General features: G+C 30.8%; 1 protein-coding gene across 7 annotated transcripts in view; it reads left to right on the top strand.

The window, feature by feature from the left end:
- The window catches only part of chas (chascon), a 223,328-nt gene that overhangs the window by 64,807 nt on the left and 138,985 nt on the right, over positions 1–19,536 (top strand). For all 7 annotated transcript variants that reach the window (XM_088225472.1, XM_088225318.1, XM_088225085.1 and 4 more), the window contains 2 exons: positions 3,519–3,688; positions 3,848–4,090. In XM_088225472.1, coding sequence (XP_088081598.1) covers positions 3,519–3,688; positions 3,848–4,090 — 413 coding nt within the window. The remainder of the gene's footprint in view (positions 1–3,518; positions 3,689–3,847; positions 4,091–19,536) is intronic.

Raw genomic sequence — 19,536 nt, forward strand, 5'->3', positions numbered from 1 at the left:
TTTCATGCAAAATATACTTTGATATTTTTTTTGATTTGGTAGAGGCAAATAATATCAATAACCTTGACGTTTGTCGAATCAACGATTCGCTAATTTAAATGAAGCGTGATAATACTCCATTATAACCGGCACGAGGTAAGATTTATTTCTCGAAATAGCGGGAAACCAAGTTTTTCTAATGATTCGAAAGAAAACAATGTGGCGATATAAATTTCACTTTCAAGCCAGCCACTCTGACGGCAACAAAGCAAACTATTTCCTGCGAATATTTTCAAACTTACCGATCCGATTAATTGCTGGAATGTCGAGGTGGGTAATGGCATCTAATTATTTATTTTTCTCACTGGCAGCACTGGCGATTTTTGTTATTCCAGATGTGAAAAAATTTAATTACTAAATACAAAACCCATCTTAAGAATACAGGAATATCACTTACGATGAATTCCAATAAAAACATGAGAAGTCGATTAAGATAAATTAATTGTATTTTTAAAATCAATATGGATATTGTGGAGAAATGTTTTCATACATAACTTTTTCTAATTTTTTTTTTTTATTGAATATTTTTTTTTTACAAAATACATTTTTGAAATACAAAATAGGTAAATATACAGAACATCTTATATATAACGTTTCTACCTCTAATAAAGTAGATACTTGTGTTTAGAGAGGGAGTTCGTTTCACATTTTTTAAATTTTTTTTAAAAACAAAGTAAATTAAAATTAAAATTAAAAATAAACAAGGTAAATTAAAAATAAAAAATAAACATTCTTTGGTATGGAGTCTAGGAAGGGGTGAGTTTTAAATGTTTTTTAATTTTAGTTTTAAAAGTTTGATAATTTTTTATAGATTTTAAGTTTTCCGGAAGTTTATTAAAGTTTTTTTTACCTATGTACGTATAATGGTTTAATGCTGCTGTTGTTTTATATCTGTGCAAAATTAAATTATTAGAAAATCTAGAGTTACTTGAATTTTGCACTTCAATTGTTTTTTCATTAAAAGTTTGTAAGATAGAGGCTTTATTAAAAATTTCTTCAATTGTTGGTATATTAAGTTCTTCAAATACTAGTTTTGATGGGTAAGTTCTGGGCTTTTTAAGAATTATTTTTGCAATCTTTTTTTGAATAATAGAGAGTGATTTTAAGTTTGACCTATTAGCTCCTCCCCAGCCTATAATTAAAATAAAATTGTTAAAAAATATGTCTCTACCAAAACGCGACATGTTTGGCCTCGACAATTGTGACGTCAAGATTCGTACAGATGTTCTATTTAAATTTAAACGGTCACAGACAGAGTTTAAAATTTAACTGAATCTTGACGTATCAGGGGTGTGGCCAATGAAATGGACCGTTTTCATGAGAATTCAAAATTATAATTTAAAAATATTTTTTATGCTACTAAATCGGTAGTCAGATGGCAAAGGGGACCATCTGTATTTTTTTCTGTGTTTTAGTTTTCAAAAGTTTTAGTAAATATTTCGGTAAATACACATAATTTTTTTAAAATAAAAACAGAATTATTTAGAATGGTAATTTTTAATTTAAAAATAACACTAAAATTTTTTAGTTTGTGGATTGAAGTCTTGAAATTGTGTCTCTTATTTCAGCTCTCATGAACATTTTTGAAAATTACAGATGGTCTCTTCTGCCATCTGACTACCGAAATAAGTACAAAAAACTTTTTTTTTTACTCGACAGTAATAGACCCCTATTAATTTAAAATTGTAAAAAAAAATCCAAGGCGGAGGGCGCCACAATCGATATCACCGGTAATATTGCAAGACTGCGTTACTATAATTGGCTGTTTTTGGCAAGGAAACTTATAAAGCGTTCTTTTAATATATTATTTACGATTTTAATCAATCAAAAATACCCCTAGAGAGTAAAAAAAATAAAATTATTTACAGTAAAATAGCAATATTTTAAAAGTAATGGCTCGTAACCCCTTTCACGAGTTTCTTTCAGTAAAACATTTTTGTAAAAAAAACAGTTTTTGCGATATTGCAGTATTACCGACGAGATAGTGTTGTGTACTGGTATTTAAAACATACAACAACTAACTCTTTTTAAAATTATAAATAGAGCACTTCCTTGATAAACGAACCCATTTAAATGTATTGTGTTTTTGCATTATATTTAAATTTGTGAACATACCGTTATTCATTGTCTTTTCTGGTTTTGTTGTTTCTATGCTTATTGAAATTTAAAAATATGTCATTTGTGTTTATTGTCACGTCTTGGTAGAAGGCCTCAGTAAAGGAAAAAAATATAGAATATAATCTCCATATTTTTTTATTCATATCCACATCAATAGTTTCGTCTACGCGTATGTAATTTGTTTAATATAGATTTTATTTATTTGAAAAAATATTTTTAAAGTAAGATAATGGAATGCATCCTTGGATTTTGTCGGATTTCTAATATAAACTGAAAATTAAGTTTAGAGCTAAAAATGATTATTTATATATTGTTAATATTGTGCACACAGTGGTAAATAGGTATATATGTATATATTTTACAAAACACATAAATCTAATATCACCACCTACGTACACAACACTATACAAAATACAAATTTCCAACAAGAACAACAATTTGTAATGACACACATTTTGTTTATGTTTGTGTGGTTTGGTTTTGTGTGTTTGGAGAGTGGTGTGTGAAGTGTGGTATGTGGAATGTAGTGTGTGGAATGTGTTGTGTATGCTATGCGTATTATGGAAATTGATTTATTTCGTTTAGATAAAAACGATAATTATTATTAATATTTATGAGGCTCAGATTTCTTTTGTAGCGAATAGCTAAGTCATCAAACAAATCCGAATTGTACATATTCTCATATTTTGAAAAAAGTGTTGATTTCACTTACTAACAGATAACACTCAATACAAATCCGATTTAAAAAGTTTTTCGCAAAGGAAAGGGAATGACCAGCGGAGGGAGCGAGTATCGTCACGTCATATAACTTCGACTTTGACAAGCAAAACAAGTAGTACAGTAAAAAGCGCGGACTGTTTACATCGGTCTTCTGTAAGTTCTATTTAGTATGTCAATCCCTTCCGCATACACGTCACCTCTGTTTATCGTTTCACTATACGCCCGACTAATTGAGCAGGACAGAGACAAGAGATAGCTTACGATTAATAAATACTGGTAACATAAATAAAATAATATGGATGTTCGAACATTGGGTAGAATAGTGAATATACTATAAAGTGATCACATAATGATCACATCACCCACTCACCCTCTCACCCTCTCACGCTCTCTCTCTCACATACACACGAATTCTTATTCTATATCTAAATCAAATAAATATATATATTTTTAAGTAGCCAGAGACAGGTCGCAATCTTTGTGTATGCTAAGACTTCGATTACCCCTCGACAAAATGTTTTCCTTCTCTGTTGCAATAAATTTTAATCTTAATCAAACATTTGGAGATACTCAAAATATTGTTCAGATAAGACAAGGTCTTCTGAGTACATTTTTGGTGATTCCGACATTTCTTCCCGCAGAAGAATGGGTGACGAAGAAGACGAAGGAGCTGACGACGACCCGCCAGATCGCCACCAGGGTCCAGCGCCAGGTTCTGCTGGAAGACGGTCGAGTGCTGCAGGACTCTGGACCTCTGGTCTCCACTACCACCAACGAGGACACGGAGACTACGGAGCACGAGCACACAGAGGTACCTAAATATCCGTCTATCCACTTTTTCTTTAGAGGCTTGTAAGCCGGTGGGAAATTGGATAAGGAAGAAATGTATGAAAAATACACCACAACACCGAGACCAATTGAGTAAAAAGTATTTCTTGTTTTTTTTTTCACATTTTCTGTTTTTTCCCAGCACCGCAAATTGGACGATCCTCCAGGGTCTGATGCGGAAGACGCCGTGGATGGAGCGCGGGCCCCAATCGAGGGTGCTCCGTCCGGAGACTTGGTGTCGTCATCGGCTCCCAGGTGGTTGGCGGTGGCCAACCCCGAGGGGAAGGTCAGGGAGATCAAGGAGAAGAGGGTTCTGGAGCACCAGGTCACGGATGAGAGGAAGGAGACGGAGGAGAGGCAGTATTTTGGAGACATCACTGACGAGGTAGGTGGATTTTGTTTATTTGTGTAAAAAAAGAAAACTACAAAACTATGATTGGCATATTTTAAGTGGTTGCTTCAGGGTCCCTCTCACTGTGTTGCCTACCGGTGCAATATCCTACCACGTCACCTCATACAACACACAACTTGCATATATTTTGGAGTATGTATATGAATACCTTTCTTAGATAGATGCGATATAAACGAACGTGGGAAAATATAGTGCATTATTTTATAAACGATTTTAGTTGGCGTAATAAGGATAGTTACTGAGGTAGGAAATTAATATAAATACTGTCAGACAATAAAATAAACGTAGTTATTCAGAAAGCCGATAGACATAGAAATGTGAAGCTAGGATAATTGCACTTTTGTGAAAAGAGCGAAAAATCAAATCTACACAACAGTTGGAATGTTTTTTACTCTGGCAAAAGACAAATAATGCATTCCTTTTGTTTTTTAATGATACAATAAAGATTTTAATACTGTAGTTGATCAGATTTAATGATTTTAACGACGTCATCATCATTTCCTATCTACACTTAAGGTGCATAGGGCACTGCATTGGCACACCGATCGCAGCATATCTTGATCATTTTTTGTTACCTGAAGGTAAGATGATCAGTCTTACGCTTCAGGTACCAGTCCAAATATTTTGTTGTGAAAACAACCTATTAAATAAATATTTCATAACAACCCTGTCGGGAATCAAACCCGAGATCTCTTGCATTGTAGACAAATGCGCTGACCATTTCACCACGAGGCCGACAAAATTTTGACGACAGCCAGATCAAATATTAAATTATACTTCATACAAACTCTGAATGTACATTCATTCATGTGACATTCATTTGCATGACATTTTGACATCATGCAATTTTCAAAAGGTGATTATACAGTTTTTTGTATGAAGCCGGCCTGGCTGTTTTAAACAAAACATATAATTGACGTTCCTAAATCCGATAACAAATATATCTCATTTTCTCAAAATTATGGACTGGCTGCTTTCTGCATAACTACGTTCAAATGATGTGCTTACGTTTTATAAAAAAAATATTGGTATAATTTTTTTTTCTGAAATAAAAATTGGAAGGTCTATAGAAACCGTTTTTTTAACGATCACTTTACCTAAATTGATATTTGATTTGTAACGATTTTATTACAAAAATACTTTTTTACGTTCGAGGCTTTATTAGTTTAGATTGGCAAATTATCATGCTCATAATCATGAGAAATATCATATAAACATTAAAAAAATTAATTATATATATATTTCATTATTATTTTTACTTTACTAAATATATTAATCTTATATGGAAATCCAACTCGGAACCCTCGTGTGTGGCTCAAGTTTCTTCCCGGAAAGTACAACATTTCAACAGAAACAATGAAAATATGATTTTTGTAAGGATATTTTTTTTAAATATCGCGTTATTTGAAAACTATTTTTATTTAATTTTCGTAATCATAATAATATTTCAATTACTGCTTAGATTGTAGAAAAAATTGTTCTTCTGAACAATATAACTTGATTATTTTGGAAATGTGTATATGTTTTAAGTCCACATCGTGGTATAATGGTCGGCACGTTTATCTACCTTGCAATAAGTATCGGGTTGACTCCCGACATGGTTGGCACGAAATATTGATTTAAAAACGTGATTTTACAGTGGAATATTTTATAGTCCCCGGACTGGCACCTGAAGTGTAAGACTGATCATTTGGCCTTTCTTTTTTTTATTTAATTTATTGGGAATATCAACAGTAATACATGTAACAAAAATATAACAAATAAAATAAACAGAGTATACAACCAATAACAGATATCCACAGAAATACATTAAATATACGTACAATACATACTAGTGTGTTTGTGTGAGTGTCAGTGAGTGAGAGGGTGGGTGAGTGGGTGGGTGAGTGGGTGTTATATTGGAATGAGGGTGAACATGTGTGTAAATATCATTGCACAAGTAGTGTCGAAAATATAAATATATATAAAATTTTAAGAATTAGAGATAAAATAAAATAAAATAAAATAAGACTTTATAATTGAAACTAAGTAAAAGACAAAAAAGTATGTTTTAAGACGCGCATTTTAAATGTTATTTTTTTACAGTCAAATGGATCAATAAAGGGAAAGTAAAAATTATATTCACGAGAAAAACGTATAAGTGGAGAGTTCTGGGCATAGTTCGTACGAACTGCTGACACATGAAATAGAGAGCTCGACGTGTGACGGGTGCGGTAGCCGGGGACATTTAATGATAACTCCGACATAAGAGCCGGGCTATCAAGGCGTCCACTAATACCCGTATGCAGAGACAAAACTTAAGGTGAGGAAAGTACATTCTAATTTCAAATGAAGAGAATAACCCGAAGGTGAAGACAATAGAATGTACTCTCCTCACCTTAAGGTTTGTCTCTGCATACGGGTATAAGCATGTCATGAAGCACTTCCATGTCTAAATAGTAGACGGCGATCTTCTAAAGTAAGCAAGTGGTGCTTTTTGCTGGAAGACATATAATTCTATAGCAAAAAAATATCAAACTATTCTGCAGTTAATTATTAGGAAGATCAACTATTCTTTTGTTTGATGAAGACGGTTATATTTTGAAAACCTCGCCAAGAAGTGGTTGAAACATATAAAAAGTTCAATATCGGGCCGTAAATCAGGTTTTAAAAACGCACCTATCCGCAGTTTATTTCAATAAACAATAAATCATTTTTAAACATGTCGTCCGTCCAAAATGCAGGAAAACTGCATTTTATTACGCCTTTTTTGGTAGCAATCGTTTTAAAACTTACTGAATTAAACATGAATAACTGTACACAGTATAAGATCGGGAACCATAATTCAAGTTGTTTAACTTATGTTTCGCCGGGACTTGAAAATGCTGAATGTCGAGAAATGCGACGAGGTGAGTTGACTGACTACCAAATATCTTTCTTTTGTGATAAAATCTAAATAAATTAATTCCTGAACATTCACGTGCTGGAATTTGATAAACGAATAAACGGATTTATGAAATCATTTCGCGTTTTTTAACGGAATGACTTATTGCCAAATTTCTTCCAACCAACCAATAAAATAATAGTTTAATTTTTATAATTCAAGTTACAGAACATATTCAATAGAAAAAAAGATTAAAAAGCTAAAGATATATAAAAATATAAATAAACGTATTTGTTTATAAATTACCTTTAATCAAAACTATTACTCAATGGGAAAAAGGAAAAAAGAGGAAAGAGAAAAGAAAGAGAGATTAAGGAAGACAAAGGAGATGTTTTTTTAGATGTGATTTAATAAGAGATAATGTAGAAACATCTTTGATGGTGGATGGGAGATGATTCCACAGTCGAGCCGCATGGACACTATATGAGTTAAAGAAGAAAGAGGAATTGTGGATAGGTATTAAGAGAGTGCCTTGAGAATTAGAACGAAGAGGTAAACCATGAACTGACAAGCGTTGAAATTTTTCACGCAGGTATATAGGAGCGTTAGGACTATGAAGTACATTGAACAGAAGTGAGAGGGAGTGATAGTCTCTCCGCTGTCTAATTTTGAGCCATTTCAGTTGCCTACGATAATCAGAAATGTGGTCATATATCCTAAGACCAAAAATGTACCTTATGCATGTATTCTGAAATCGTTCAAGTTTATCGAGTTGCTCACAGCTTAAATCAGTCATGGAAACATCAGCGTAGTCTTGAATGGGTAGTAGTAATGCTTGTACAAGAGTGCATTTAGTATTAATGGGTAAGAATTTTTGTAACCTTCTAAGTGAGTGTACACAGAAAAATATTTTGCCGCTTAATTTATTAGTATGAGCTCGCCAGGAATTTTTTCTTTAATTAAATAAATTAATAATACAGCAACATCAGATTTACAAATTTCTTATACAGTGTGTTGCTCTAAAAGGCATACAATCTAGGCTGGAAAAAATATTTGAATAAATAAAAAAGTATTTATCTAATTAAGATTATTGAATTATTACAATGGGAAGTTAAGAGAGTTAACTTCAACTATATGTAAAAAAAAAAGTTTTAAAGGATTAAATACCAAGTTGAATTTAGTTTTCCAGGTCTACATAAGTGTTGCTAGTAATTTGTTAATGTTCCAAAAATAAATAAAAAAAAACATTAGAAAAATAATATTTTAATAAATATTTACGGTGTCAATATTAACCACGGCCGTATCCGTAATAATTAAATTCATCGATTTAAATTACGTATGAATTATTCTACAAAGTCAACATTATATTTATGAGGCATCATCGGAAACCGGGGTAGTAAAATTTTTAAAAATGTTCCAAACTTGAATTAAGTTTTTTTATTAGCTGTCTAGCCAAATATTAATTTATTATTTGAACATAAAATTAGCAATGTTTCGCCAAATGCCAGGCCCATCAATTTAATTAGTAATTAAATCAATAAGGCATCCCGCTGAGTTGATTAAAAAAAAACACAAACACGCTGTAAACTTTATTAAAGGTTCTAGTACTCGTAGTACCAAATAAATTGCATAAAATTAAATCCTTATTGATCAAAATAAGTATAAGTAATTTAAATATAATAGCCCAAAAAATAATATTTATATTGGATATGTGAAGTCTACGAAGTTTGGTACTAGATCTTTACAATACATAGGTTTCAAGGAATTTAATAAATTGCCACAAAAATTTTAAGTACCAATATCAAAATATAGAAACAGGACGTGCGAATTGAAGAATTATTTTTTCCAGAAGTACTTTAAATAAATAATGTTAGTTTATCCAGAGAATGCGCATCTTGAACATATAACTTTTAATATTTTAACGTTTTTGCTTGTATATGTAATTTTCAATACTATTGAAATGTTATTTGTGTTTTTTTATACTTTTTTAGCTTGTATACGTAATTTTAATACATTTTTGATAAAAAAAAATTAACCTGTATTGGGTGTGCGCATGTTTTGTTAATTAAAAAAAATAAAATATTTTGTACTAATTAAGTTTGTATAAATACATACATGTAATTTTTAAACTTTTTATATTTTTTTAATTTTCTTTCCCAGATTGCATAATGCATACATCATTTTGAATTTATTTCCATGCCTAGTATTATGTTTATTTTGTTATTTTTAAGTATTTTTCATACCGTATTTAATTTGTAGGATATCATAATTTTAATTTTTCTGCTTTTGTAAATAATATTATAGTTTAAAATATAAAAAAGTCTTTAAATAAATTTGTTATCTGTATGTCCCTAAATGAGTTTTTTTTTTAAACTCCTTGGGAATATTGTATATAATTATGTATACTATGTTTTCAATTTAATAAAGAAAATAAAAAAAACTTTGAAGTTCGGTAAAGGAATAAGTGTTTTAAAAAGCTGTATTGTATGTAGTTTTTATTTTAAATGCATTTGCTTGCCATGCAAGAAATATTTATATAAAAATATGTCGTTATGTTGCAATATTTCATAGTCTCTGGGCTGGCACCAAAAAGGTAATCTTTTATTTATGTTTATGTCAAAATATATACATATTATACCATCTGAGTACCAAAGAAGTGAAAAAAAATAAATATTTTATTGTATTGTTGCTGAATTTAAATAAGGAAATACTTTTCTGTTGTAGTATTATTGTGATGATTTTCTTAATTATAAGAAAAAATTACCTTTAATATTTATTTACAGCAATAACGTTGGGGTTATTCATTATAATAAAATAAATATACAGCAATTTTGTTTTTAATCACTTATTAAGTGGTTAAAAACGAAGTTGATTTACATTGATTTTTATTGCAAAAGCATTGTCAATAATGTGTTTTTTTAAATTAATTTGGTAGCATAATAAATGTATTTGAAATAATACAAAAAAACATAAAGAAATAAATACTAGATGATTTGTTTGATTCGTTCTTTATCATTTTTTCTGCTGCGAAGATTAATGGTTATGTTTTGTTTAATTAATCGCTTACACTTAGCTAAATTTCTACGACTTAAACCAAGATTATTATACCTACACGATTTTTTACGTCAAAAATGATTAAAGTTAACAATGGGGATTAATAGATTACTGAGTGAATTACTAGAAAACCACAACGATATTATATTTTAATATTTGTAAACTAAGCATAACGAACAAGTGAAATTAAAAATATACCAATGCATTACATCCGACATCTAGGCATATAAAGGGCTTCTATTTTATTCATATTTATAGTTTAGTATCTGAAGTTGAATTATGTATCGTTTTTTTGTGATCTCGAATAGAATGATTTCGGCTACCATTGCAGGAGCCATATTTATCGTTAACTATGTGCTGCAATATTCTTATCTCCTAAAAACTTGTTAAGATATAGTATAAAATTTTAAAATGTTGTAAACGATTTATCAGTCCAGGAGAAATTTAGGCGAAAACGCTCGTTGGTCAAAATAAAGGTAAAAAAAAAAAAAAAACTTAACTTAATAATTTCATAGATCATAACTATTAACTACTAAGTTTTGTCAAGAAACGTTTACAAAAAGCATCACTATTATTCAATAAATATTTTAGACTTTTTATTTTATTTTAATATCTTCGGTAGTTTAGGGGAGTATGGGTAACAGTGAATCACGGGTTACAGTGGATTGTTTGCAATAGCTTCGTGTATATTGGACGCACATTTACATTTTTGTTTGGCGGGCATTTTTCAAACTCTCTTCTGCCACTCTAGTTACCTTCACGACATCAGAGCTGAAGGACATGTTGCGATGCTTCGGTTGATACGTTAGGACAAAAGTAAATTTTTTCATGTATTATTTTTTTTTTGTTTTAATATGATGAGAACTTTGAAAGGTTAGATTTTTCCCTTCATTGGTTAATGTTTAATATATAAGTATGAAAGTTAAGTTTATTTTTTGAATAAAACGAAAGGTTGTAAGTCATTTCCAATTTGGTGGATTGTTAAAAGGAGGTCCAAGAAAAAAGGGAAGAGCATCGAGACGAAAAGGGAAGTTGTGATTTTTTTATATTGAAAGCCTGGTAAAATTTAAAACTTACATTGATTACAAATAACAAACAGTTTATTATTTAAATTAACCCCTTGGATTTAAATTTAATAGTATAATTCAGTATATTCTAGTCTGATCCGCAGTAATCTGAGGGTTTATCCACCCTTGAAATGCGTCAAGGTGGATCGATTACATTAAACCAATAAAAAAAGTATATAATCAAATAAGCTATAAAATGGCAAACCGAAACCATTAATTTGAAGACTATGAATTTTTCTATCGATTTTATCAAAAAACCAGCATTTAACTATAAACTTCAAAACTATGGAGCGTTTAAAAAAAAAACCAATGTACCCCATTCACCTCTTCTTGTATTCTGTGCTTTGAGAAAAAAAAAATGTAGACATGATTTTTAGAAATAATAATGGCTTGAGAATCTCCATCAAACATATTTGAAACATGTATATAAAAAATAGCATGTTTGCTGTTTATTATTTAAATAAATCACTGTGAAAGTATTTATCTCAATTTCTGATAATATTAATTTGGTGAGCGTATTAAACCGACTTGATAGAGTAGCGATATAAAAATGACACATACGAGAAATCGGTTTGTTTTCTAACTACGAAGCTTAGTTTTAGTTGCATTACAAAACAGGTTGGCTTTCTCAAGTAGAGAAGTATCTAGTATTGAATGACGTGTAATATGCTTTGTATTGTACATTGATTGACTACATAGTTTGAGAATTATCTTGTTCTGCGTTCTGGCCATTTAGAAAATTAGTTAAGCTAACTAATGCCTTTTGTTTTACATGAATCTCGATCCTTACGAATTTTGAATTGGTTAAACTCCATCGTCATCATCATTCCTCCTTCCATACCCAGTGGTACATAGGGCACTGCATTGTATTTCGATCATTTGTTGCACGAAGGTAAAGTTAAACTTCGTCACCATCATCATCAGCCGTCTCTTGTCCAATGTTGAACAAAGGCCTCCTCCTTTAGTCTCCATATCTTCATATCCTGAGCCAACCGCATCCAACCACTTCCTGCAACTCGTCTTATGTCATCAGACCACCTTGCCTGAGGCCTGCCGACACTTCTTCTACCCGTTCTGGGTCGCCATTCGAGGACTTTTTTGGTTTTATTAAGTTAAACTCAATTGGTTACATTTAAAAATAAGTAATAAGTAATTATTGTGATATTGGTAGCCTCCGTAGCGTTGTGTAAAAGATGCTTGACTCACGCTCGAAAGGTTCCGTGATAAATTTCCGGTGAAAACACAAAAAAAAAAAATCTTTATTGTTCTGTGCTGTAATTCACCACTGTTATTAGGCTTCCTAGCCAGCTGTAATGTTTTTTTTTGCGTTTTCCTTAAAAGTACTTATTACACCGTGTTAAATATCCTTATATCAAAACTCTTTTTTTTTTTGCTTTGCGAAACATCTCATTGAACATTCATTGAAACATTCATTGAACCAAGTTTTTTTAAATTTTACACATTAAAAATATCTCGTCGGTAATTACTGAAAAGTGCGGCTATTGTGATTGAGCTGCAGGTGACGAGTTATATATTTATATGTAAACTAGCGGACCCGACAGACGTTGTTCTACCCGAACGTTGGCTTGCCTGCTATTCGTTTGGAAAAATACTTTTCATTGATGAGTAGGTACATAGGTACTTGTGCAAGGATATGTAAATATGTGTTTAAGTTTTTTTTATTTAAAAGAGGTTAGATTTGAAACCGTAACACTCAGATCTGAAAATAAATTTGATTACTGTGAATCTCACTGGGAATCGAAACCGGAACCTTAATGAGACAAGTCAGAGGATTTGCTATTGCACCACAGGAGTTATTAATAATTACACACTGGGTACTTATTAAATATCAAAATAACGGTTTAAAACGGAAATATAAAATAAGATATAAAAACACTCAAGTGTAATTATTTTTATGGTAATAAAATGAAATTGTTGAAATCATACAAAAATTCAATGAAAATAACGCTTTAAAATTGATATACCCATAAAACACTTAAATTATGTAATTCAAAATATTTGTTGATGGAAGTTTACCATAGTTTATATAAAATAATTGTCTTTTTTAATCATGAAGATTTATTTTTTTTCAATTTATTTATGTTGTATTTTAATTAATTAGTTTTTGGCTATTTCATTATATTTTTTTATTTATTCAACTTCTAATTCGTCTCGCGGTCAAGATACAAGAGGTCTCCGGTTCGATTCCTAACACGGTTAACATAAAATATTAATTTACAAATTGGTCATTGTCCTAGACTAATTTATAGTCCTTGGACTGGCAGTTAAAGCAGAAGATTGTCTTAACTTCATGTAACAAAAAACAACGATCAAAATACTTTGCAGTTGGTATAAAAATGCGGTGCCCTATTTACCATTAAGTGCTTATAGAAAAATTATGAAGGTGATCATTCTTACGTATTCTATTTTGCAAATCAACACTCGGACAGAGACATTCAAATCTCCTTGTTCCTTAACTGAATAATTCCTACTTTAAAGACACAACGGAAAATGATAACTTAAGCCCTTTCTTCTTCTAATAATTCATTTATAAACTGGGTCATAAATATTAATGTCAATGTTTTCTTCTGCATATAAACTTTTAATTTGCTCTCGTATTTTTTTCCCTAATTTAATTTTCCAATTTAATTTTCCACTTTAATTTAATAATTTTTTGCTCTACATGTATTTATGTTTTTTATTTTGTGTATTTTATATTTTTTATTCAATAGTTTACGTCACTGTGGAAAATTTGTATTGACTGTTTTCACAATTTTCGTTTATATATATTCTTATTTTCTGTATACAAAATATTACAAACTGTGGTTTCCTAAATAAAAATGAATGAATAAATAAGTTAATTAATTGATTAAAAAAAACAACCTGAATGTCACATTCAATTTTTATTTTATAGGTTTTTTTTATATATAACATATGCATCGACATCTTAAATTTCATCATGTATTCTAGATTTAGCATACCCACGCACTGGCCATGCCTATGTGAGATGTTTTGTTTTCATGTAAAAAGTGATATATGTACTATGTAATAAAAAATGAACCAAATGAAAAAAAAAATTGTAAATAAAATAAATCAATAAATGAAAATAAACGTATTTAATAGTCACAATATTAAACTTTACAGTTAGGTAGAAGATGAATGAATCTCGATTAAAACGAGTATCAAACAAACATCAGTCGTTAGTTCTACAGAAAGGGTCACTTCCGCATCCTGTCTGGCACAGCACCTGCGCAAGTGCGCATTGACTTCACGATCAGAGGCTGCTGCAGCTATTGCTAATACCAATTATTGCTATTTTATTTAAATTAATTTACGTGCGAATCACATTCGTTTAGCATAATAAATGCTTTAACTTTGGATACATTGAACATCATCGTCATCATTTTGCCTTTATCTTCATCCGATGGTGCGTAGGAAACTGCATTGGTACCTACTAAATGCAGCATGGCTCGATGATCTGTTTTAGAGAAGGCGGGAAAGTGAGGATATTAAGAGAGGTTATAAAAAATACATTAAGCCTCCTAGATAAATGAGGAAGTTCAGTGGTTTTTTCCAATCGTTAATAAACTATTAAACTAATTCATAATAAAAAGAGTAAAAAAAATTGTGTACGAGTCTCATATTATCAGCGCTGTGATTTTTAAAAGTTTCGTAATTTTGAAATTACTCCGCCAGTGAGTTCTGTTGATTAGTGAGTTGACTTCCCGAAAACCGAAAATCTGTCACACCACTCTATCACTGGTCGATTCGAAAGAACTAGTGACGTAGTGAATATTTATCAAAATCAATTGAATTTTTTTTTCATACGTTTTTGAGATACTTCACCGTGAAATTAAATGCTCTTATTTTTACTGCATGTAAGAAACATTTTTATTTCTAGTTTTCCGTAGCACTGAAATTCCTTATTGAGAAAAATCTTTCTTTGATTTTTTCTTTCTACTGGCGGAAATTGAATCCACGACGCTTGTTTCATAGTTGACAGTTAAACACGAGTGCCTGTCTGCTGGTATGAAGTGGAAGTGATCAGTCTTACGCTTCAGATAAGGCCAGTGAAATATTTCAGTGTCAACCAACTTTGAATCAAGTATTGTATGTCGACCATTTCAGGACTAGAATCGATATATTCAACAGGTTCTTTTTTTACCTTTTTTTACGTTTCGGGATTGATTCCTTAAATGTTACAGTTTATAGAAATACATCAAACCATAGGTACTAAGGTCGAGAATAACAAGTGTAAACCGAAACCGTCCGTTGCATGTTCGTTGTTAAATCAAAAACCAAACCAAAAATCATGACTGCTAGATTTCTACGCCGTGGACCTACATTTGTGATACTATCGATTCCTAAGAAGTTTTTTTTACCGTTTTTTAAATAAGCATGGTCGAAATTTTTTTTATAAAATGTACTCTGCAGTATTTCATTGCTCTTGTATTGACATCTGAAATGTAAGACCTTACCTTCCGTGCAATAAAATATCAAGATACGCTGCAGTTCGAGTACTAAGTATCAATGCAGTGCCCCATGCACCACTGGGTGTGGATAAGGAAATGATGAAAATTTTTAGGTTCACATAAAATTTCAAGAATGTTGAAAATTAATATCAATCATTTTCTTCTAAAAGCAATAACAATTAAAGCATTTGATGAACATTGTTAAATAATACGTAAGTATCTAAATTAAAATCAATAATATAAATAAGGTCAAGTAGATTCTAACAAATCATTTTATACGTGTGGGTTTTTTAAACTATATTATTAATTATTGTCCTAAAATGGACTTTTATCATAAATAGCGCCTTTTTGATAAGGCCAAAATTAAAATAAAAACATTAAAAAGGATTTTTTGATTTAAAAAAGTGAATTTGCTGTCCCAAAGTGTCCCAAAGGCTAGTGTCTCGGACTCACGGACCGAAGGTCCGCGGTTCGAATCCCACTCTACCCCAACTCGATTCCATTTTCTAATAGTGAGTTATTTACAACTCGTTGAAAATGGCCCTCTAAATTAAATATTTGGGTAAATCATAAGAACGCAAATATTTCTTTTTAAAAAAAAAAAAAAAAAAATTGTATTTAATTTGCATTTATGCCCCCTGATTTCAAAATTTGTTTTTTTTTGTAATTTTAATAGTAGGTACTTATTAAAAGATAATAGAAAACAACATTATTGTACGAGGTCACTCTTCGACTCTTCATAGTAATGGGGAGTGACGTCACAATAGTTTTTTTTACCTATATACAATAGGAAATGTTAAGAAACATAAAATTGTATATATTATTGTATTTTCAAGGGATTATTTTTTCACTGAAGACTGATTATGATGAAAATTTAAAAAGTGAAAACCTTTGAGACTTCGTGTTCTTAAAAATTAGCAAGTACTTTTTGCAACGGACTGCTATAGTAAGTGGATTTTAATTCACGATGTTGACGCTACTTATTCTTCATTAGTTGCTACCAGGAAATCAGAAAACTTGAGAATGCTTTGCAGGTCGGCGATGAGCTTCTGGGAGAGAGATATTTGCCTTTCGCGTAATGGAAATGGTTGCGGTTGTTCGTCGGAAATAATTTGACTGCGGTCAAACAAAGGAGAAAAGAGAATAAATCTCCTGCGAGACGGTAAACTATTTTCTTTTGATTTATTTCAATCGTGCCCGGACGCATCTGTTAACAATGAAGTCATTGTTAAAAATAAAACAAAATCAAATGATCTTTTATCGATCAATTTACACGATTAAGTTTGATTACAGAAAATTGTTTGTGTATTTTACAGGTATTTATTACTCCTCGTCTTATAATCGTAGTTTTGGCGTGCTATTATTTCATTGTAACCATAGAATAAATACACTATCAATAGAATACTATTTTGAAAATAACAATGAAACAATAACAGTAAAAATTGTAAGACAAAAATAATCATTTATTAGATTTTCTATAGAAAAACTATATTAGTAATCAGTTCAATTAAACATCATTATAAAAATAACAACAGATTTTTCAGTTTATAATTATAATAGAAATTTTGTAAGAAATGATTAATAAATTAAAATAAACTTTTTTGATAAATCCTTTTTTATTCATCTTATTTAAATAGAAAAAATAAAATAAAAAAGAACAGTCATTTATTTAAAATATAAAACAGACCAATTACCCTTTTTCAATAAGGTAAAAATTTAAAATATGATAAAAATTCTAAAATAATAAAAAAAATTATCGTTAAACTTTTCTATGAAGTAAATCCGCTGTGATTTTAACCAATTATTCGACATGTTCAAAAAGTAAGTGTTTCAGATTTTTTTTTTCAAAAGTGTATTTGAAAAAAAAGGATATTGTTAATACACTTGTTGACTATTTTTCCACGTATTCGCCATCCCATTCAATGCATGTGGTGAGCCGTGGCACAATATTCTTTATGCCTCCTCTAACTCTCCCTCCAACTAGTTGCGGCTCCAGCGCCTTGGTGGAGGCTGTGTGAGGAAGGGCGCTCTTGGACTCATTTGATTGGGATTCCGAAGAGGTCCCGAAGGGGGGGAAAGAGGAGGCGGGAGAGTTCTTAGGGGAGAGCATAAAGAAGATTGTGCCACGGCTCACCACGTACATTGAAGGGGACGGCGATTATGTGGAAAAAAATAGTCAATAAGTGTATCAACAATAAATTGTATTTTTTTTCAAATACGCTTTTTCTGTTAGTTTCATCAAAAATAATAAAAATTATATTTAGCGTTGCTGCGACGCGCCGTGCAGTGCCGCTTTAATGCTTTTTAAGCGTTAAAGTGGTTTAAAATAATATTGAATAAAGAAGTAAAATTGTAAGCCCAGTCATAATGACGTGAACATGGCACGATGGAGTTCACAAACATGAAAGTTAACATGTTAAAATACGAAACTACTACCGAACAATGTATTCGAAAATGCAGTAATGGAACGACTAAGACTAAAAATGCACGTAAGGCGCGCTGTTGTAAAAAAAGTAATGATTATCACTGCTCAATCATAAGAACAGAAAAATAACTTTTAACCTGCCTCAGGTGTGATTTATAATGTGAGTGTTCTGTTGGCCGCCTCGTAATTTCCTACATTAAAGTTGAATTTTTAACGATGGCCTAACCGCAATGTAATATTAATGATTTGTTTTGCAAATTTATTTCTCGTAAACTCATCACTCATAATAATGCAAATTAATATTAGATAGAAATCATCACGCATGTGAATGTCTTTAAAAACCTTAAATATATTTCTTTGAACAATATAGAAATCTATATTTTTTTGTGTGATACAAGTTTTAATTTACAAAAAAAATTCGTTTATCTCGATTAAAAATAAATGCTATAATCAAAATATTTTCTAAATTTTTATGGTGCCACTTTACGGCAAAGCTTGACTGAAAGTACATTCCACTTACCCGAAACCGTTTTAAAGACCATGGGTCTTCCTTTCGGTTTTAATCGTGCAAAAAGCTACGTTTTTTTTGACAATAACTATTAAGTTGCTCTTTTAAAATGTTTAATTTCGTATATCACCATTTTAATTTAATTTAACTATACTACTTTCACTGCCTCTTTCAAGTTTGGCAAATTATATGGAGGGCCTTCGTCGGATATTATCAATTATCCTTATGATCGTATCGCAAACACGAATGGCAGCGAAAAACTGTATTTACTTGTATCACAATAGTCTAAATTAAAAAAAAATGCACTAGATTATAATTATCTTTCTTTTTAAAATTTCTTAACTTCCACGCTTTTCATATAAGTCACCAAAAGATGAATTCCATAATCATGCATGTAGCACCGCTTATTTAAAGTTTATTAACTACACAAATTTAATCAAGTCACAAGATTGTTAGTAGGCAGGTACTGCGATTGACAATTTCAACTCCAAGGGTAAAGCTTGGCTATCATTATGGCAAATTTTATTTTGTCGGCAGCCGCTCTGAATAAAGATTTAGAGCCATAGCGGAACGTAATTTGATTCGGACAATTTCATACTTCTCTCCACGCATATGATGGCCTAAGTTCTCAAGCTTTGTTCTTTTTTATAAATATCTTGTATATTATAATAAAATATTGTTTTTATGCAAATTGTTCTTACAATGACAAAGCTTCAACACCTAGGGGGAGTTAAATATCTTTGATAAGATGAATCTTTATTTTATTCAAATCAGCATTTTCGTCCATTTAAATCTATAATGACGTTTCCAATTTCAGTTTACCCCTTTTTAGGACACCTGGAACAAAGTGGTACATAAATACACCACTAAAAGTAAGGTTTTTATTTTTTAATATTTCGTAGTAATAATAAGTCCTTTGTCATAAGAATATCGTAATAACATAAACTGGTTGTTAGGTCTTCTACTCAGCTTCTTTAAATGCAATAGGTTTATTACCTTAAAAAATAGACTGTTTCATATGTTATTGTAG

This window comes from Micrasema longulum, unplaced genomic scaffold (assembly GCF_059751315.1).
Source record: "Micrasema longulum isolate JH-2025_06_02 unplaced genomic scaffold, ASM5975131v1 h1tg000006l, whole genome shotgun sequence".
Classification (NCBI taxonomy): domain Eukaryota; kingdom Metazoa; phylum Arthropoda; class Insecta; order Trichoptera; family Brachycentridae; genus Micrasema; species Micrasema longulum.